Source organism: Salvia splendens, chromosome 11 (assembly GCF_004379255.2).
Source record: "Salvia splendens isolate huo1 chromosome 11, SspV2, whole genome shotgun sequence".
Lineage (NCBI taxonomy): Eukaryota > Viridiplantae > Streptophyta > Magnoliopsida > Lamiales > Lamiaceae > Salvia > Salvia splendens.
Window position 1 is genome coordinate 27985512 of NC_056042.1, and position 22752 is coordinate 28008263.

General features: G+C 34.5%; 1 protein-coding gene across 2 annotated transcripts; it reads left to right on the forward strand.

Moving 5' to 3' along the window:
- The first annotated feature begins 16012 nt into the window (after positions 1-16012).
- On the forward strand, positions 16013-22742 carry LOC121755627 (EVI5-like protein). 2 transcript variants are annotated; one of them, XM_042150945.1, is made up of 9 exons: positions 16013-16216; positions 16600-16754; positions 17900-18095; positions 18961-19156; positions 19234-19331; positions 20281-20478; positions 20573-20632; positions 20704-20802; positions 22435-22742. In XM_042150945.1, exons 2-9 carry the CDS (start codon positions 16618-16620, stop codon positions 22528-22530), a joined length of 1080 nt encoding a protein of 359 aa, XP_042006879.1. In that variant the 5' UTR covers positions 16013-16216; positions 16600-16617; the 3' UTR covers positions 22531-22742. The 2 variants fall into 2 exon arrangements, with proteins under 2 accessions (XP_042006879.1, XP_042006880.1); XM_042150946.1 differs by having other exon boundaries at positions 16018-16216; positions 18961-19131; positions 19215-19331.
- Positions 22743-22752: the final 10 nt, after the last annotated feature.

Sequence of the window (22752 nt, forward strand, 5' to 3'; positions counted from 1 at the left end):
CATCGAGCAGCACCGTGCCAGCGGCGGACGAGCTCTTCTGTGCCGCTGGCACTGACGGACGGACGCCGTCCGTCCACCGTTGCAGATGCTCTAAGTATCGGCGTGCGTAGGAGAGGCACTCTCGGTTTGGTGCCAAATAGCCACATTCACACACGCCCACATCCATCACTTCCATGCCCACCTCCATGCTATCGTCATCGTTAGCCATCCTCGTATGCAATCTTCATCTCTTGGCATTCTCAGTGTGAGCAACCCATTATCTTTGTTGCCCTACCACATCTGATGTCATTGAAGCTACCGTTAATTAATGCTATCAAAATGCATATTCTAGTTTTTTTTATGTTAACATGAAATATGCACAATCCAAGCTTATATTTTATTGTACGAGTATGTAAGCTTGTACTATTACGTAGCTAAAACTGACTTAATGCACTCTTATACACTAGCTTGTATGACTGTATGTGCAAGCGTATAAACGTGTATTAGCAAAAATTGGCTCAATGCCTCAATTGCACAAGAACACATCGATGATAGTTTCTCTTACCCTCGTGATGGAAGCCAATTTCTAATCATCCACACTCGTCAAATATACACCGTGAATTTGTATATTAGTAGTGGATATAATTTGTTTTCATTGTCTCAATTGGATTAATATCTTGAAATATGTATTTAATACATATATATAGTACTACTAGGTGCCTATTATTCTTGATTCTTTTCATATTTCATCATATTAGAATCATTATAATTTCATAGTAATATCATAAAACGTAGAGTATCTTTTAAAAATTTATATGATTGGATGGTAACGGGCTATGCATGCCTTTAACTTTAACAATAAAATTTCATGATAAAAGCCGAGGAAAATGAGAAAATAATGTGTTTCGCCATTAGTTATGGAGTATTACACAAAAGTACTCTTCTTAATAAATGAAACTTAAATAGATACTAGACTTTAAAAAATGGATACATTGAAAGTAATCCACACATCAAATGTAAACCGTGAATTTTGTATAAGATACAATTGCTATACGTGTGCAAAATAATGTGTTTCGCCATTAGTTATGGAGTAATACAAAAGTACTCTTCTTAATTAATGAAACTTAAATAGAGACTAGACTTAAAAAATGGATACATTGAAATCCACACATCAAATATAAACCGTGAATTTATGTAAGATACAATTGCTATACGTGTGCATTTATATTTAACTTTATTCTAATGCTCGGACGTACACAAAATATAATCAACGTGATAACAAATTAATTATCCTAGTTAGGGAGTAGCCAGCAATGGACCTTCATTTGATAAGCATTGGATTAACTGTTATACTTATAGCGTCCCTTACTATCTTTTAATTATACTATAAATATATAGGGTAGTGATTTAGAGACACAAGGTCTCTATGCCATAATGCCCCGATGTTACTTTGACATAAGCTTAATTTAAATATGGACTAATATACCCTTACTTTAAATAAAAAAATTAATATTTAATTTATGTGCAGTATAGCCGTTTATCATTAGAGGGAAGTCAAATCTAATCAAATTAACTCTCTTTATCTAACTAATACATACAATCAAGATTCATGTTCATTAGTCAAAATTTTAACAAAATCTCAACTATTTTCATTACCTAGTTTCTTGTTGATCATCCTACAAATAATATAATAAGCCTTTATATTCAACTATTTTATTTTTAAATAACTCTTGAAATTTTAAAACATAAAAAGAACTAAATTTAAATTATAATTAATTAAAAGTAAATTATAATCATAATAGTCACTGTCATCTAATTATTTTATTATCAAATAGTTATAAAAATTTTAAGTCAAAAAAAATACTTGATGACTAATATTAAAAATAAGTTAAAATGTTTATTCACATGCAATATTTAGTTATTTAATACTTCATCCGTCCCATGTTACTTGCACTATTACTTTTCGACTCGTCACAAACTACTTACACTATTTATGTTAGAATTAATGTATTTAATTAATATGTAAGATTAAGTTAAGAGCTCATTTATTAAGTGATGTCTCATTACACTTAAAATTCTAATTTAATTACACTAAAAAATCAATCCCAAATTTACGGCCTAAAATGAAAAGTGCGAGTAACATGAGACGGAGGGAGTAATATTTACAAATTTTGTTATTAAATACTCCCTCCGTTCCATAGTAGATGTCACACTTGGGAGATGACACGGGATATTAGGTGATATTATTTTGTGTGTTAAGTGGTGGGAGAAAATATAATTTTATAATTGATGTGAGAATGAACTTTTTCCAAAAGATGAAATGTGACATTTTTTGTGAGACAAACTAAAAAGAAAAGTGTGACATCTACTATGGGATGGAGGGAGTAATATTTAAACTTTTAAGTTATAAACGACTATATATAGTTAATTTCTTAGTGTTATCATCCAACGAAATAATAATAGTCATTTACATCAAACTATTTTATTAGTACTAAGTATATATTTAACTTATAAGATAAGAAAACAATTACATGTGTTTGCACTTAATTTCGTAGTGTTATCGTTCAACGAAATAGTATATTTGCATTTAATTATTTTATTATCAAACAATTATTAAACTTTTAAATTATAAAAATGACTACATGTGTATATATCAAAATATATATTACTATTGTTTCCAAAATAAGGAATAAGATTAGATCAAATAATTTTAGGAATTTTTTAATATGAAAATAATTGATGAGATTACTATTCACATTTTAATTTATTTTATAGTATCATATATCTAATTGATATTAAAAATTAAGAATAAAAACAATCATGTGTTTTTATAATTTTAAAAACATGTGATTGATTGATACATTCAAAAAATTAAGAATTTAAAGAAATTCAATTTTTGGAATGCATAAAATTAAAATTAAAACAATTATAGCATATTCTTAATTCATCTATTTAATATTCTATAGCTATATAATTAGTATTTTCTCTTTTTTAATAAAATATTAGAGATTTTTGCTCAGTTCATTATATCATGAGTACCATTTGTTGCATGATATATTGAATTCAGTATAAAGAATCTCGTGGATTAAAAGTGACAAAATGAATAAGTTTATCGTTATCAAAAATTACAAATGAAGTAATTTTTTGTCATATGTTATAAATCTTATATACTACTACTCCTACATGCATTTTATTAAAATTGGATAACAGATTTCTAATAATTCATATATTTAATTATTTTTATATTAAATTATTCAAATTAAAATTTATAAAGACTATTTTTTATAAAAAAAAATCCATCTAATAAATATCATTATTAGATGATAAATTTATCAATATTAAAAATTATAATCCACTTTAAGTAATCTTTTTTCCATATGTTATAAATCTTACAATTATTTATTGTACATTTTATTAAAATTAAATAACAAATTTTGAAAACTTCTTATAGCTAATTATTTTTATATTAAATCATATAAATCAAAATTTGTAAAGACTATTTTGATAAGAAATCCATCATTACTTTTGTTATAGCATTATTTATTTCTAAACAAATTACACCAAATACATAAAAATAATAAAATTACAATACTTAATTTTAAGGAAAAATCTTTAAATGAATGCAATAAAAGGGGGAGAGATAAAAAAATTGTTCATCATAAAGTTGATGCCAAAAACGTACGCCTAAGTTAGAGCAATGTCCATAAATAGGCGTCTTAATACACAATTTAATGTAAGGATAGTAAAGTATATATACATAAAATAAATTTAATTAAAAAATAAATATAGTGTATAATTACTATTTAAACCCCATTATGGCATTGTCATTATGTCTAAAAATCATTTCTCATATATATATATATATATATATATATATATATATATATATATATATGGTCATGATCTATGGCAAACACCTCTTAACCATATAACTAGAGAACAAATTATAGCCACAAGATCAAAAAAATCAAGGGTTAGTATTAATTTTCTAATTTAAGGAGAAATTAGTTCTCTCAATCACAAATTTACTCCACAATAACAAGACGGGGGTATAATGGTCATTGCATAGCCAAAATTAGGTTACGTCGGCTTGTGAGAGTCAAGGTCGCCGACTGTTTCAACCATAAAAAAAATGGGGTATGACTATGAAAACGTGGACATTCCATGAGTGAGGTCGAAGCCGCCGCAGAGGGCGGCGGCGGTGAACATCCAGGATCTGTTCCCGCTCAAGCTGAGGAAGACGACTAGGGTTTTGGTGGTGAAACCGACAGTGGGGAAAGCTGATGAGGTGCCGGTGCTGGAGAATATAGTGACGGATAATCGGAAGCTAATTAAGCTCGACGTGTTTGTGAACGATGAAGATGATAAGCCGGAGGAGGTGGATAGGGCGGAGTATGCTGGGGGTTTCACGCAGGATACAAACGGCGGATACAAGCTCTAGGAGGTAGTTTATACTTGTGATTGTGTGAGGGATTGGGTTTCGTGGAGGTTATAGAAAAATAACAATCAAATTGTAAACGCAGAGAATCAATTTTGCATTTACGCATTACTATTTCATAATTCATTCGATTACAACCATATTGGTATTCATTATTCGGTATATATAAATGCTAAATCCCCAATTAAATTTGTTGATTGCCAGGTTTCTGTTAAATCATTTATTACTACGCCACTAGTTTGATTCCTAACCTTCTCCGCTCGCAATTCTCTCGTCAGATCCGCCCAGATTTAAAAACGAGATCAATCCAACCCAACACATACACTAAATTCATTTAAAATCATGCTAATAGTGATTTGTTTTGTTAACAAGAGTGAAGTAAAATCATGCTAATAGTGATGTATTTTGTAAACAAGAGTGAAGTAAAATCATGCTAAGAGTGATGTGTTTTGTTAACAAGAGTGAAGTAAAATCAGAATAAGAGTGATGTGTTTTGTAAACAAGAGTGAAGTAAAATTAGAATAAAAGTGATGTGCTTTGTAAACAAGAGTGAAGTAAAATCACAATAAGAGTGATGTGTTTTGTAAACAAGAGTGAAGTAAAATCAGAATAAGAGTGATGTGTTTTGTAAACAAGAGTGAAGTAGTTATCAGTGTATCTTTTTTAGTCTTGCTACTGCAAGTAGTTACATTACATATATGCATGAGATTGTGTATATGTTGCAGCTCCTTTGCTGCTGTAATATTAATTGATTTTTCATTCTGAATTCTCTGATCAGTTATGAATAGTTTTATTAGGTGAATACTAACTAACTACTATACCACAACAGTTGGAATTTGATTGAGCAAATAATTCTTCAATCACTCCTAATATTGTACTCCATAATGTACTAGCTACAGTAGCAGACACAATTAACCGAAATAGTAATAATTACTTAACACTAATTGTGGGTATTATACGATTACTAAACTACTATTATACACCATCACAAAAGCAACCTATTGTGACCGCACTAAATTGGCGTTTGATAGGAATTAAATGCGCAAATAATCCATTGTTGTATTATAATCTCTCTATCATAATGTCGACAGTCCACAACTCCACCTTTCTTTTACAATCTTCCAACAAACACTTGAACAACTCTCATCTCTCATTCAATATCAATGAATGAGTGCGGCGTTGATATGGTGGAGGCGGATGATGAGCTCGGCGGCAGAGCCTACATCGTCGCCGCCTTCATCGGTGAAGAACAACGAGTCGCCGGAGGAGAAGGCCGAGAAAGGTGGCGCTGTGGTTTCGAGCTATTGGGGAATTTCGAGACCTAAGATTACGAGGGAGATTTGGAAGGAGATTTGAAAATCTGGAAGGAAATCTGGAAGGAAATGAAACCTGATTTTGAATTTCATAATGTATTTTCCAAAAATACCCTTGGCCTATTTTAGATTATTAAAATAAATAATATTTGTTCCATTAAGATGTGTGGCTGAGATTTGTTCTCTAGTTATATACTTAAGATTAGTTATATCTTGATCACTCCCCTATATATATATATATATATATATATATATATATATGGTATTAATTTACTTTGCAATTGATAACTAACCCACACTATGCCTGCATCAAGCTACGTGAGTCAAAAGTTTATTAATGCTGCGTGAATCTCGTTGCTCAATCGACTAATTAATTATGATATCATTGATTACTCTATATCCAAGACTAACTAGCCGAAAAAGCTAACAAATGCTAGTTGGCTACACCACAATTTTAGGTCACAGCCTCGCAGGAGATAGTCAGATAGTCACGACTTAAAATTGCTAAAATTATTTAAAAAAAATTAGATAAAATATCATCAATATCAGGCAAAATCTTGCATTTTTTCAAACTTCAGATTTGGTTAATAAAATCATCAACTTTACGGTTTGGGACCCAACCTGCCCTGACTTAAGCATCCACAATTAGGGCTGGGGAAAAATATCAAAAAAATGATATATCGCTCGTATCGTATTGAAAAATATCGAAAAATTATCGAATTTTCGATACGAAACGATATCGTATCGTAAGTTTTCGATACGATAACGATATGAATTTCCTTATATCACGATATATCGTTTTATATCGAATATACGATATATATCGATATTTTCGATATATCGTTTTATATCGAATATTCGAATATATCGAAACATATTTGAAATTATAATTTTCGATATACAGGTATTCGATACGATATCGATATTATCGATATCGATAACGATATTGATATTATCCATATCGAAAGTTCGATATATCGAAACTTTCGATACGATATCGATATTATCCATATCGATATTTTCGATACGATATACGATACAACGTTTTCGATACGATATCTCGTATCGACCCACCCCTATCCACAATGGCGCCTAGCGTACCGCCTAGCCGAGCCCCGGCGCTAGGCGGTGCGCTCGGCGAATCATTGCAACCGCCTAGCGGTTTTCCGAAAAAAAAATCGCCTAGCGCTAGGCGATATACGGGCGCTCGGAGATGCGCTCGGCGATCCGCTCGACGCCATTGCAGGGTCCGGATCGCCGAGCGCATCGCCAAGCGGATTTTTTTTATTATTTAATTTTGTAAACACTATATATACACGATTTGCCCCGCTTGTTTCATTCGCGACGGAGGCGACGAGAAGTGAGACGGAGGCGGGTTTTTTTTAATTAATGTAATTTTTTTTAATTAACGTACTTTTTAATTTTAATAATATAATTGAATTTTCTAGTATCTGTGTCGTAAATTTAATTCCGTATTTTTTGTGATTGTTAATTATTTGTTTTATATAATTTTGAGTGATGTGGCTAGGCTATTGCTGGGCTATTTGCTTGTTTTGATGATGAGACAGGAGGATTTTTAGTGCTGATGATGTGGCAGGAGGAGTTTGTGGCTAGGCTATGGCTGGGCTATTCTTATTGTGGATGCTCTAACTACTTTAAAAAGGACATGTTTAATAAGATAGTAATGCTAAGATGGAGAATTATATGTGAACATTTCTAATTATTTGATAGCATATAGTATAAGCTTAACTCAAAGTTCTGCATAAGACAAGGGCTCATTTCAATCTTGCCAGAATTATAACTTTAACTATGTTGATGTAACTCATCAATTTGTCAAGTTAAGTCACTGTTATTTAATAGTACAAATTTATATAATTTTTTTTCTATCAAACAACACTAAAAGAATCTTATCTTTGCATATTTTGATACAAAGTATATTTTGATACAAAGCCTGTATTTCTTATCTTGTTTTATATTATCTTTTCTATCACGCCATTCTTATCAAACCGGTTAGCGAAATCAAAACGGATATGGAAATGTCACTTATCTATTTGTAGTTTGTACACGGCTACACGCTAACTAAAACTAAAATTTTATTCAAGAATCCGAATTGGATGATTGTGACATACTGACATAGTCCAAATGAATAATTTATCATGTCCAAAAATGATGACGACGATTTGAGAGATAAGCCAAGGCAAGAAAAATACACGGACTAATAAATACGTGACTCAAATTTAATTTTTTAAGTCCAACTTTGAAGTTTAGAACTAAAACCCGAAAGTTTTTCCTTATTTGTGCCCATCATCATTTCTTATCAAGACCACGAGTAATTTTATTTTAGTCGTTTATAGTTAAAATCTTACTTGTAAACTTTTAATTCTAAATTCATATACTATAGTTATTTGGGAGTTTGTTTGATATTTAAATTTTATATGTTGTAAAAATCCCGTTGGTAATTTAGTGAAAATATTATTTCTTTCCCTTATACTTTGTTGCACTATATTTTTTATTTTCATATTTTATGTTTATATTCTTAAATTAAATACAATAAAATATAAAATTAAGTAAACTGGCAAAATGACTGATTTTGCATTGGAATCGGAACCGAAACTGATTTGGAGCTTTCACGGCCGGTTTTGGTTCCACCTGTCAAATTGGGACATGCAGTTTGAACGAAAACCATCGGTTTTTAATTGACAACATCACTAATATGAGAAATCACTTACAATTATAAATGAGATGCCACTGAATATTATTAGAGAGTAATTACAACGGAACACATAAAAAATGAGAAATATACTACTAATATCTAAAGAATAGATTGTTTTATCCATACACGTTCACTTTAGACTAAGTTTATCGGTTGGGTTGGCCGGCCGCCACCTCATTTTGAATTCAAAAAGAAAAAGAAAAATTGAATGGAACGGTCTCTCTCTCACCAAGACCGTGGCCTCCTTCACCCCAACCACCAACCGCCTGATCTTCGTCCAATGAGATTGTGTCAAATGGCACAATCTCATTGGTTGATATTAGTAAGTTCGTTAGGTTTAACACACTACGGACTACTCCATGTGTTTTCTTGAAATGATATTGTCACAACCGCACTTTGCAAATGATAGCAAAAGCAGGAAATCCGTGACTAATAAGCGGAATTAACGAAAAGAGGAAAGAACTCAAGGGACTTTCCGAAAGGCCAATCAATTGATACCACAAATTAGAAGCCAAGTATTTGATTACAAGATCTCAAAATAGAATATTTCACCATATCAACTAAATCAAGGTTCGAAGGTGAGACTTTGAAATTCTCACTTAACAAAATACAGCGGACATAGGCCCCTTTTAAACGACTTCGTGTATGAAGACACGAATCGTCGAGAAATCCACATGTTTATTTAATAGCATCGACTCCGATCAATTCTCCTCCATCTTGATGTTCAACCTGCACATTTATAAATACATGCAGGGCTGAGTACAGGAGTACTCAGTGGACACGTGCCAAAAACAAAACATATATATATAAGTTGTCATCCATCCATAGTATCACACGGGGCTTTTTCTTAAAAAGCATACTAAATTCTTTTGTGATCTTAAAAGTCCGACTGATCAGTCTAAGTTCTTGTGTATCCTGTCATGTCTGATAATCTAGTTTACCGTGAAGGTGGCCACCTTCAACAGTACCCTCGCCGGCCAACCTCTCTAGGATGGCTCACGACTCTTGTGCACCACAATCGAAACGTTTTGGCTTAGCCAAAACCAACAAACAAATATCTCTAACAGACAGGTCTCGAAAACAAACATTTTATGGCATGACAACAACTTTTAAAATGATCACATATCCATTTTTTAGAAAAAAAGGTATTTCATAACTTCAAAACATTTGCTTTATATCCACACTATAGTGCTGGATATTAAAAGAAAGCCCACCTGGTATGCTTATCTCCTATTAAAAATCCTCATTTGGCCTCACTTGCCCTTGAATAAACTCTCCTTTTGAAATAAATAGCGTAACACGCTAATTAGTACTTGAACTATTTTTCTGAAAAAGAATGCATGCACCCTATAGGATAGCACATACGTCTTAGTCTCAGCTTTTATAGGATTTTTCTTAAGGCCGCCCATGGCGTCGCGGGGCGACGCCGGTCGGCCCTTCGCGTCTCTGCTAATATTTTCCATCTCCGGTAAATAAGACTTACTCGAGAATTAATTTAATTAAGTTCCAAACACAATTTCTCAAATAAATTTCTTCCCCACATATTTGCTTCCAAGTTCCACAAATATACTTCTCGGTCCAAACTCTACAATTGAATAAAATGGCCCAGCTACCATTTAATTTGGCCCCAACTTCTCCATTTATTTTAGAGGCCCAGAATTCAATTAATCCAGAGTGGGCAGCCCAAATTGTCTATTTAATTGTTAAGGCCCAATCTTGCTTAATCCATTACGGAACCCACTTTATTAATTAAAAGAGCAGCCCCCAATTTTCACTCCCTCATCTATCGGTCAACCCCCTCCTTCTTCCTCCACACTTCAAAAAAAATTCAATTTCAGAAAGGGACTTCTTCCAAAACGAGAACTACACGGTCTCACCCTTCGCACCCCCCTCTTCACTGGTGAAAACGCGCCTCCTCTGACGGGAAATCCGGAGTTCCATCGGCGGTTGCTCCCTCCTCGGTCGTCCTCATCTGGGTTTTTTTCTTTTTTGTTCTAGAATAGAACTTAGATTCCGTGTTTGTACTGAACTTTTTTTTATTCCGGGTTTGGGAGAGACGCATGACCCTCATGCGTCTCCTTTTAATGAGACGCATGACGATTATGCGTCTTTCATAAAGACGCATGAGGGTCATGCGTCTCTCTTTTTTTCATTTTTTTAACGACGCATGAGGGTCATGCGTCTTAGGTAGAGATGCATCTCCCTCATGCGTCTTTTATTTTTTTAAAATTTTAATAGACGACGCATGATGCTCATGCGTCTTAGAGAGAGACGCATGAGGCTTATTCGTCTCTAATTCGAATTAAACGCTCGAATCAATGTCAACCCCAGTACATACATAACTCATACTGGTACCCAAGAAACAATGCCTCCATGATATTTCGATGGAGTGTTGATTTGAATCTATTATTATCTTAGCACATATCATTGCAACTAATTCAGAGAATGAAACGCACGAATTCAATATGATGGAGGCTCTCGCACGAGGTGGATCATAACCAATGCCCACTTGAGGAAGTTGAACTATTCTACCACCCCAATATAAACACACTAATACTGACATAATTTCTGAAAAATATATAAACAAACCAACAACAATTAACGACAATTTTTTTCAATAAACCCTAATTTAGTAAGTTTAAAATGAATTTATCAAAAACCCTAATAATATGCAAATTAACAACAAATAAGGGAGGAATGTTGAAAGATTGAAGGAACCTTACCGAAATATGAAGGGGAATCGCCAAGGAAATCGCTGAGTTTTATCAACCTCTCTTTCTCTCGCGTCTTCTGCCTATTCTGCCTTTGCCTTGGCTGATTTATTTCGAATTAGAGACGCATAAGCATTATGCGTCTCCACCTAAGACGCATAAGCGTCATGCGTCGCCCGTAAAATTAAAAAAAAAAATTACCGACGCATGAGGGAGATGCGTCTTTATTTGTGACGCATGACCCTCATGCGTCGTTAAAAAAATGAAAAAAATAGAGAGACGCATGACCCTCATGCGTCTCCCTTAAAGACGCATAATCGTCATGCGTTTCATTAACACGGAATCTAAGTTCATTCTAAAACATAAAAGAAAAAACCCTCTTCTCTCTCTCCCCTCCGTCGGTTCGGCCGTTCGACGAGCAAGGCAGCCGCTCGCAGTGTCGCTTGGCGTCGGCTTCAGCAGCCAGCCGCCTTGTCGGCTGCCGCTCCGCCGCGTGGATTGTTCGATGTCGGCCGCCCGCCGTCTAAGCTAAGTTTTCTTCTTCCCTTACCTCCGTTCATTCCGAAATTTCGATCGACGATTTGGTTCGGTCTTTGGGTTTTGTTCGTCGCTGGAATGAGCTTGCTATTGATTTGCTATACTAGTTCTTGATACTTATGGTTCTCATTTCGTCATACTGATTTAGAAATATTCCCTACGTGCTTCGCTCTAGCATCGTCTCTCGCTTGTTCTCTACTTGTTAGCTTTATGAATTCCTAAGGCCATGTTTCTATGTTCTTGGCTATGGGATTGTTGTTCTATATGATGCAACGAGGGTGTTGAGGGAATTACCTCTCGGCTGAAAATCCTTGCGGTTTCTCTTGCTGCCGGCGCCTCTCCTCACTCCCCACTCCTTGCTGCTTTCTCCCTATGATGTTGTGAATCTTGGTGTTCGAAGAGTGGGGAGGGGCGAAGGCTGCGGCCTCTTATATAGCTCAAATAATTGGCATCTTGTGCCTGAATTTTGGGGGTTGTGCCGCTATTTTGGGGCTGCAAAGTTGGCTCGCTTTCGAGCTTGATGTTCATGCCTTGTATACCATTTTGGTGAAACTTCTTGGGAGTTTCATGGGCTGATCTCATGTCCTTGTTTGCCCCAGTTGGAGGGGGGTCCGATTTCGCCCCATTGGGAGCTCATTCTCCCATGCTTCTTGTTCTTATTTGATCTTTGGGAAGAGAGTGATATGGTGATCTAGCTTTTGCAGAGACTTGATGCTCTCTTGGAATGTTTTTCCATTACCTTCATGACTTGCTTTTGCCTATTGCCCTTCTATGGTACATGTTCTTTCACTAATTGGGTAAGTGGACTTCATGACTGCTTTTGCCTATTGCCCTTCCATGGTACATGTTTGATAAGGCTAATTTCATGCATCGATCTAGGGGTTTTATTTCGTGAAATTACTGGGTCTAACGCATGTTTTAAGCCAGGTGTGTGAAGGTTTTCGCTAGATCCAGAAAAAGAAGAGGACGCTTGCATGGTCCTAGGAAACTGGCGAAAAAGTGGACATTATGAAGGAAATTGCTTGACGGAGGAAGCCTCGGAGTTGAAGGGTAGAATAGGGATTTCTACGAAGACTCTAGAAGGCTATGTCCGCATCTATAAAAGGAAGAAGCATGCAAGCTGGAGGGATCTTCTCGGTGGAGACCTTGCTAACAGCCTGTAGCTCAGTCCATTCTCTTCACACTCTTGGGTTCTTTCGGTGGGAAATTCAGGGCACACTAGGGGGTTAACCTCTAGCTTTCATACATTTTCGATTTGGTTGTAACACCGTCCTTCTTAGGCCGAAGAAACAATTTATTTTCCGCTTTCGTTTCTGCTGAATTCACCGAGCTTCGCTGTTCGAAGCTCGGATCTCTTTGTTTCTGGATATTTCTTACTTTTATGCAAGTTCCGTTTCCGTTTACGTCGATCGTGATGGTTACTGTTGTTTGATTGTGTTTACTTAAATTCTGGAGTTGGATTGTTGGAGTTGGTTGATTTCTGGATTATTGCAGGTTAATGGTTGAATCTGGGAGAATGGAGCTGGTTTGTGAATGAATCGGGGTTTGTCTGGTTATTGTTGTGGAATTGTTCGTGATTGTTTGAATTTGGCAGTGATCGGAGCAGATATGTTAGAATCAGAGTTATGGAGTTGATTTTGTTGATTGTTGAGTTTGGATTGCTTGGATCCGGAGTGGATTAAGCGTCCGACGTGATTCTGAGCAGGAGTGTTTGATTTTATGCCGAGCTTACGTGTTTTCATTTCATTTCGCCTAGTTTACGTAGATCTGGTGTATTTCCGATTCGTAGCAAGTTTCCGGCGTCCAAATTTCTATATTCTGTTCGAATCCAGGAGTATGCTCTGTTTTCTGCATTTACGCGTCTGAGTTGGTTAGGAAATTGTATGGGGTTGTTGTCTGCAGCTTTTACCGTACTTGCTATTTCTGGAAACATGGTCCCCGCTGTTAGCTGATTTCTGTTTAGCTAGATTAGACAATTGTTTACTTAGTCTAGGGAGTAATTGTGTTTTTCGGATTTGATGTCTGATTCCAGTAAGTTTTCTGTGTCCTAGGTCTAGCGTTTACATTTCTTGCCTAGATCTAGTGATAGTTAAAATCCCCTTTGCGTGGCAGCAGCCGTTTGTTTCCATAGTCTTTTAGCACTACTTTACGAATCCATCTCTGTGGGATCGACCCCACTTCCCTATACTAATTCATAGTATTCGGGTTGAGGGATTTATTTTTGAAGGGGAGTCGAGTGTGTCCAATGACAAAAACACTGTAGTTCTCTTGAGTTCCTGGACCCAGTGATCCAGTGGATTTAAGGAGCGTTGTGTCTGGACGGAACTTTGCACTAATTTTCATATGTGCACACTTGCTTACTCCTGAGTCTAGTCATTCGACATTAGAGTTCGAGCGAGAGGACTAGACCACTTCAATGTTCTTTCACTAATTGGGTAAGTGGACTTTTCCTTGTAGGTTGTGCTCCCTTGGAGTCTTGCAAGCTGAATTTCGAGAAGGAGGGAATGTGGAAGAGAAAGAGAATCAAATCTTGAAGCCTTTTAGTCTGTATACCAATTTGGACAACCATTTGATTTATCCACTAGAGTTAGTAGGGTGAAAGATGTAGTGTAGACATGTGAAGTCTTTCACATATGAAAACTTGTAAACTTGTATTGTCTTTTTCATGTATTATTAGCATTTCTATTATTCATGAAATTGTATTTCCAACTTGCTCTTCTAATAAACATAACTCTTACTCTTTATTCTTGAAAACATTTCTTGCACTTTGTTTCCTTCACAAAACTTGTTTTATTCCCTGATGGAAATTACAACGGAAAATTTCTACGTTCTCACGCCCTCCATGCGAGGATTAATTAGACTAATAAATTCGGCTTATCCAAAATAAAAGGAATCGAAATTCCGGGGCGTCACAGATATTCAGGAAATTAATTTTTGATATAATGTTTTTATGTTATGCTTATATTTTTATTTAAAAAAAGGATTTTTGATATAATGTCTATAAGGGCGGACGAAAAAGAAATATTGATAGAGATTTTATTAAACTTAATTTTATAATCGAATAGATGTACTAATACATATAAATAATATAGTATTATACAAAGAATCATACCGATAATATAATTTGTATATTTCATAAATGAGAGTACTTATGAAAATCTAGCTTTTGACTTTTTTTCTTATATTTTTTATTTTTCATTTTAACATTTTCTTTTTATTTTCTTAAATAATCTTTTGCAGCAATTTTTATTCAATTAGTTCTCTAATTGATTATTATTAATTAAAGACTAATTAAACTAAAGTAACAATAACAAGAATGAAAAAAAGTACTAGTATAAATTAAATAACCCATACTGATTGATTTTCTCTTTTAGTTATAATAAAATATTTACTCTTTATTATTTTTCTTATTTTACTATCTCTTTACTTAATTCAATAAATATCATTTTCTTATCTCTTATTTTTTTCATAATCATATTTTACTACCTTATTATGCCATTAGTCATTCCAATGTCATTTTCATAGTGAATAATGATATAATTTACTTTTTACTAGTACTATTTTTATAATGAACCTCATATTTATACTCTCTTCGTCTCATGCTACTTGCACATTTTATTTTCGGACTGTCCCAAACTATCTACATTATTTATATTTTAAGTAAACAGTATGGTATTTAATTAAGACATTAGAGTTAATTAAGTGTTCGGTGTTCTTCTATTAAGTGTTATTTTATTACACTTAAAATTTTAATTTAATTATACTACTTACTCATGTTTAATTTGTGCCGTCAAAATGAAAAGTGCGAGTAGCATAAGACGGAGGGAATATAATTTTATATCTTCAGTATAAAACTATATTCACTCAATCCACAAAAAAACTCATTTTTCTATTTCAGGATGTTAACAAAAAATAGTCACATCCAAATATGGAAAATTTCTTTCATATTATTAACATTATTCTATCCATGTTTTTTCCTTTTTTCATTCATACTTTACCCACATATGACTTGTCCGAAAGTCATGAAAAAAATCATTTTCACTCTTATTTATCAAGTTCTCATTAAAACTCGTGTCGTCAATTTATTAGTCTAATTTTAGTGAACATATATAGTATATAAAAGTAGGAAACATATTCCTTTAACTTTTTTGACGGACATTTACACATTTCTTAAAATTGGAGCACGGGTCAAATGGAGTCGATTAGTGACTGATGGAAAGGAGTATACACATTTTAATAAGCATATCCTGTATTAATTGAGATAGATCATATATAGAAAGATATTATGGATCTGAATAATAAATTAGTAGTAGGATAAATAAAATTATTTTTATTTTAATTACAGATAAAAACTAAAGAAAGAGTTTCCTACCAACAGCGCTGCCATCAATCTGCCGGCGACGCGCACCGTGGCATCCCCCAACCACGCCCAACCAAGCGCTGCGACAATCACTGGAATTCTCTTCTTCTACCTCCATCGCAACCCTCTCAATCAATCTCTCTGCATTTTCCACAAATATTTGGGGTAATATCGATAATTAGGAACGAAAATATATGCATTAATTTGTGAGTAAAATCTAATATGCATACTGATCCTTTGATCTTACTTTCTCATAATTTTGTCACCCGGGGAAGCTATTTCGTTGTAGTTGCTATGCTATTTAACCCTGTTTGATAACCATCATTTCACTTATATTTATTTCGTAATATATTTCCAATTTTATTATCCTGAGTTTGTCATATATATGTTCAACGAGATTGTTGGCATTGATTTTATCTTCTTGAGCATACAATTATATGCATCGATTTTGGTCATCAGCTATTTCAGAATTTGTGGTTGTGTTTGATAATTGATATTGAAATGGAAGCTCCACTAGTGCTGAAATTCTAGCTATATTCTTGTTATAGCTTTTGGGGATTTTTTGGATGGAAAAGAAAAGAGTGGATGAACAAGAGCCCCCACCTGCCTCACTGCCTAAAGTTGACAGATTTGGATTTGTAAAGCAGGAAACTAACTCACCTGATGGATTAGCAAAGAGCAGATCAGCTGCAGAGTATGAGAGGTATGTATAGTGTGGAATTAAATGTAGCTGTAGCTTTTCTGGTGATTATATCTTTCATACCCCAAATGCCACTTTATTTATTCTGCATTCTGGTTTTTTCTGATGATCTAGATTGTCCGTTCACGGTTATCTGCTGGACCTATTGTAACAGAATCATATTCTACACTCTAGTTTCAAGCCCTTAGATTTGACACTCATACATCTCTGGAACCTAGTATGAAGAAAGGACTGAGTTGAGTTAGCTTATGATGAAGATAATTTCTGGGCAACACATAAACCTTAGGTCAAATCTGAGCAAAACCCGTTCATTGTAAAAGGGTTGAATTCAATATTCTAACGAAAACTCCAATACATTTTTTAATATTCCGGCCTCTGAAAATATAAATTTAGTACCTCACCTTCGTGACTTGTTTCAAATCAGACATTTAATCAAAGTCCTAAAAATTGATGTGGAATACCAAATACTACCTGGAGAATCTCGCATTGACCAACATTCATAAATGACGCCCTTTCCATTCGAACAACATCGTTTTATCTCAAAAAATTAAAACCAAATCTAAAACAATGTCATTTTCAATAGGATCCAGGCACTCCATATCATTTTAGGTTGTCTGAATTTGCTTTGAAACAAGTCATAAAGATGAGGCATTAAATTGATATTCATAAAGGTGGAGTTTGAAAAATACAATAAAGTTCTTGTTAGAATGATGGATTTACCCTTAAAAAAAAAGAAAACTCTCCTAGAGCAGTTTCTCAGTCCAGATTAAACTGAGGCATAAAGGTCTATGGTTTGAACTCTTTGAATGTTTGGAGTATTGATACTTTGTTCTAAACTGATAATTGGGAAACATACTACTGCACTAAGTAAAGTATTATTTTGAATTGGGAAGAAAGAAACGACCCAATATTGAAGGTACAAATCCTCCTTATACTTGTGAACCAGAAATCTTCATAAATATTTTTAACTTGCCAAAGAGATAACAAACAGATCCATGAGGGTGGACTTGACAGTGATTTTCCAAAGGAGTCTGTTATATTTCAAAGAGCACCATGCTGAGAACTATATTGATGTGTTTGCTTGTTATATATGTTTTGTTGATGCTGTTCAAACATCATAATGCTATCACATTAACATTCATTTCCAGGGAGGAAAAAAGAATTAAAAAATGGAGAAAGATGATAGGGGTTGGAGGAAGTGATTGGAAGCATTATGTTCGAAGGAAACCCCATGTTGTCAAAAGGAGAATAAGGAAAGGAATTCCTGATTGTCTAAGAGGACTTGTCTGGCAACTGATATCTGGAAGTCGTGACCTCTTGCTCATGAATCCAGGTGTTTATGAGGTTAAACTTTGTGACCTTTTATGCCAATTATACATGGAATTTTTAAGAGAATACAAAGTTAAAAACCCTAAAGATGTTTTGTGATATCCTTGAATTTGTTGTATGATGTCAAATGTAACACAAGTAGGTGTTGTCAGTGATCTGCATCCGAGTTTACCATCATAGGGTGTGACCAAATCAACAGTCGAAATAGCGTGGGGTGATTGGAGTGGGGAAGTGGATGTAAATATTCAGGGTTATCTTGTTAGCTGTTTTATTTATATGAGTGTTCCCTTGAACCAGTGCCATTAGTTAGCGTATAAGAAATTAATTTACTTTCACATAATTGCTAATTTGCTAGAAAGGTGCAGGTATACCTGATATAACTGTCTGAGGTATTTTTGTCCCTTCCTGAATAATAAGCTTTCCATCCCGCAAACACTTTTGTTTTTGAACAATCAATTTGCTTCATGGCATGATATATCCGTACTCTATCAACTTGTATAGAGAAGGATATCTGGTTGACTATAGTTACATAGTAGCTCCTTTATATAAATGGTGGCTGGATCACCCAATTAATCTGTGCTGGGCGACATCTTGTGCTTCTTAATCTTAAATTCTCAACGTTTGTGCATTTTGAACTCCTCATCGGCGTTTGATTTACTTCACGTGAACGTTTTAGAATTGTCATTTTCTTTATGATGCTTGAATGTTGGATAGCCTACAACTATACTATTTTTCCATTTCTGTTTATTAATTATAATGAACTTGGTTCTGTTGGATTACAATTTTTTTCATGCCTCTTTGTTCTGAACTGATGAATGTTATTGAAGCAGGTCTTTATATTAACTATCTAAACATACTGATTTGTTTATTTTCTCTGCAGCAACTAGTCATATATGAGACGTCTGCTTCTGAACTAGATATCATCCGAGATATTTCTCGTACATTTCCTTCACATGTTTTCTTCCAGCAGAGGCATGGTCCAGGTCAAAGATCTCTTTATAATGTTTTAAAGGCTTACTCTGTATATGACAGAGATGTTGGATATGTACAGGTTGGTAGTATTTTCAGCTTATCAGGTATCAACATATCTACCAGTTTTTGTTTCTCACCATATCAAAATTATGTTTAATGCAGGGCATGGGATTTGTCGCAGGTCTCTTGCTTCTTTATATGAGTGAAGAAGATGCATTTTGGTTGCTGGTAGCCCTTCTAAAAGGAGCAGTGCATGCTCCAATGGAAGGAATGTATTTGGTAAAGTTTAATCAAGCACTTTCATCATTTCATTTTCAGCAACCTATTTCATAACCTGGGAATGAAAATGGCTTTTGGGCGTGTTTTGGCAAAAGACCTTTTAGAGCATCATTAGGCAAAATGAATAAAGAATTTCCAATTTTTTACAACATTTTATATGTTCATGCCATTCGAGAATAAATAATAGTGGTAGGTTCTTGAAGAGAATGTTATTTAGAAGAGAAGGTTATTGGGTTATTATGTGGTGCCCCATTATGTGTATTATTAAAAATGGATATGGCTCATAAATGGGACGGAGGAGTATCATAGAATTTTTATGTGACATAAATAAATAGCAAAATCTTAAATGAAATTTAATTGAGAAAATCAGTCCAAACACTCACATGAAGAACTGTATTTGCACATTCTCAATCTCACAGGCTCACATGCGTAATATAATGGAAGATATTTCTGGCAGGGCACTGAACTAAAACCAAACTTCTTAAGATTTTTTTTTATTTTAAAGACATAGCCAGTTTTTGCCACTCTAGCTGAATCTGTTTGATTACACCTCAAATATCTCACTTCATGCTTGCATTGTATTGATTGGGGCTTCATTTTCAGTTACATTTGCATTTTCCTTTATTTTATTTATTAAGTTTCTGAAACTCATGCCATGCATGCCTTTCATGGCAATATCTATTATTATTTCTTGAATTAATGTGTTGTGCAATGCAATGCAATGCATAAGTAGTTAACTCAGAAATTCCAAAGCTAAAAATATACTATTACTCATGATTGAATTAAAAGTTGTATGGGAAGTCGGGAAATTATGGAGGGAAGGAAATACATAATGTCCTACCTTTTCTGGGGGGGGGGGGGGAATATGAGTTCACATTCTTTAATCTGTTTTTTATTTAAATGATCACAATAATTTTGATGTATTGATGAAATTCATGCATTTGTGCAGGTTGGTTTGCCGCTTGTGCAGCAATATCTTTTCCAGCTAGATCAGTTAGTGAGAGAGCACTTACCGAAGTTGGGAGAGCATTTTACTCAAGAAATGATAAACCCTAGCATGTATGCTAGCCAATGGTTCATAACCGTTTTTTCTTACTCATTTCCATTCCACTTGGCTCTTAGGATTTGGGACGTCTTTCTTTTCGAGGTTAGTTATCACTTATTTTTATAGTATATTGCAAATCAGCTATCATACGCTATCCCTAAAATATGCTGATTGTAATTTGTCATTTTTTCCCTAGGGTGTCAAGATTGTCTTCAAAGTTGGTTTAGCACTACTAAAATTCTGCCATGATGATCTGGTAGGGTTATCCTTTCTGAATCCTCACAATCTTTCTTTTGGATTTTGATGACGATTTATGTATTTTAACAGGTGAAGTTGCCTTTCGAAAAACTTATCCATGCACTACGGAATTTTCCTGAAGATGCTATGAATCCAGATATTTTATTACCAATGGCTTACTCTATACGGGTTAGCTCTTACCCACCCCAACATTACTTGACTATTGCCTGCTGGTCGGTTAGAGTGAAAAAGACATGTTGAGTTGTGCATGTATGCATTTATGTGAACCTTCAATATTGCGACTGGCATACTTGGGTTTATGATGCACTATTTATTAGCACTAAAAATACCTGCAAGCATACAGGGTAGATCTAGTATAGCTAAAGGTCAGTACCGGGATATCGAACACAGGGAATAAGATTGCAATTGGCTACCATATACTAAGCGTCATATACTATTTAAAGACACAGATATTTTTTGGATTGATTTTATTAAACTAGACTGAAAAATAAATAAACTAATAAAAAGAAAGCATATAAATAATGATACAAAGCAGGCATAGGAATGTAGAATTTTAGGATCCAAAACACAATCGACTTCCTTGAATTACGGTCTCCAGAGCTATTAAGTCGATCACAATTATAGATTAATCCCCCTCCCGAGGTGAGAAACCTGTAGATTAGGTGATAGGATTGAAGTCCCCTTCTAACCCTTAAACCCCTAACTCCTAAAAGCATATAAGATCAAAGACCTCACTCAAAACCTCAACTCTCCCGAGTTCTATTGAATTAAGGTGTGAATTATCCATTTTCCAAGTCAACTATTTCGTCTCCCAAGTACTCTAATCAACTCTAACATGTATTCAAGATGTAGCTAATCAATTGAATATAGAAAGCGCAAGGATAAATCAAATAACTACAAGAGCTTACAAGGAAAAACAATCGAATATCTTCGCCAAAAATTCCACAATTGATGTTTAACTCATAGACAAGTAAAAACTACAAATAAAGTACGAGACATGAAAGAAACTGATAAAACCTAAGGTTGAATCTTCAGTCTTCTCTTGCATGGATCTGCAGAAATCCGCTCCAATGGAAGATGAAAGAATTTAATGGTGGAATATGGAATGGAAGAAGTGTAGAGAGGGAGAAGGATTGGAGGCTCTGAGATGAAGATTATGAATTAGGTTCAGAGGTATTTATAGGCTGGAAAAGGTTTATTTTTGATAAATTTCGTGCCCTATAAGAAATAGGAGAGATTTGGCTTCACAATATAATAATTTCTTTCCTTCCGTGAATTTCCGCCTAAATTCCCGCCAGCTTTGTCTACACTGCGCAACGATCGTAGAATTGTCATAACTTTCTCCACAGAACTCCGATTGAGACATGCAAGATATCCACGCGAAGCTCTTTCGAAGAAGAAGAGAATGACATGTAGTAACCACTGGCTGGACTTCAAAATCGCTGGAAGAATGGGATCGAACAGAGACTGCTGCACTTTGGCCTTTTTTCACCTTTTTCTATCATTTATCAACAAACATGTCAAAAATACCAAATGTATAACATATGCAATTTAAGAACATAATTTGCATGATTGAAATTTAAAACAAGTCAAATCTAGTCCTTAAAAACATGCAAAATCTGTGTTTGTCAGTTTATATAAGGCCAACAACTGAAACATCAGATAGGTGAAACAGAATAATCCCGTGGATTGAAAGAGGCTACAAGAAAACGGACACCACTTGTACCCCATATGTCTGTTGCCTAGTATATTATTATTACTATATAACTCTACTAATGTACACAATTGCATCTCAATTAGGTGTCCAAGCGATTGGAGGAATTGAAGGAGGAATATGAGAAACAACACGGGAAACTGTCTGAGCGTGTTAAACAGAGGCTGCAGCAGCCATCTTGAATGACGACGATGCATCCTAATGGCAACAAGCATTGTTGCTGGGCAAAGTATTTGTCATGCACGAGGTTTTAGATTGATTGATCAGTTTTTTAAAACTGTACAAAAGACTGAATCTGATGCTTGTATTTTACATTGCTGGGTGTGCTTGTCAATTGAAATTTGGCGATTTGGGAGAGAGATTATCTATTTATGAGGTACCGACTCATTTATAATCTTGGATGT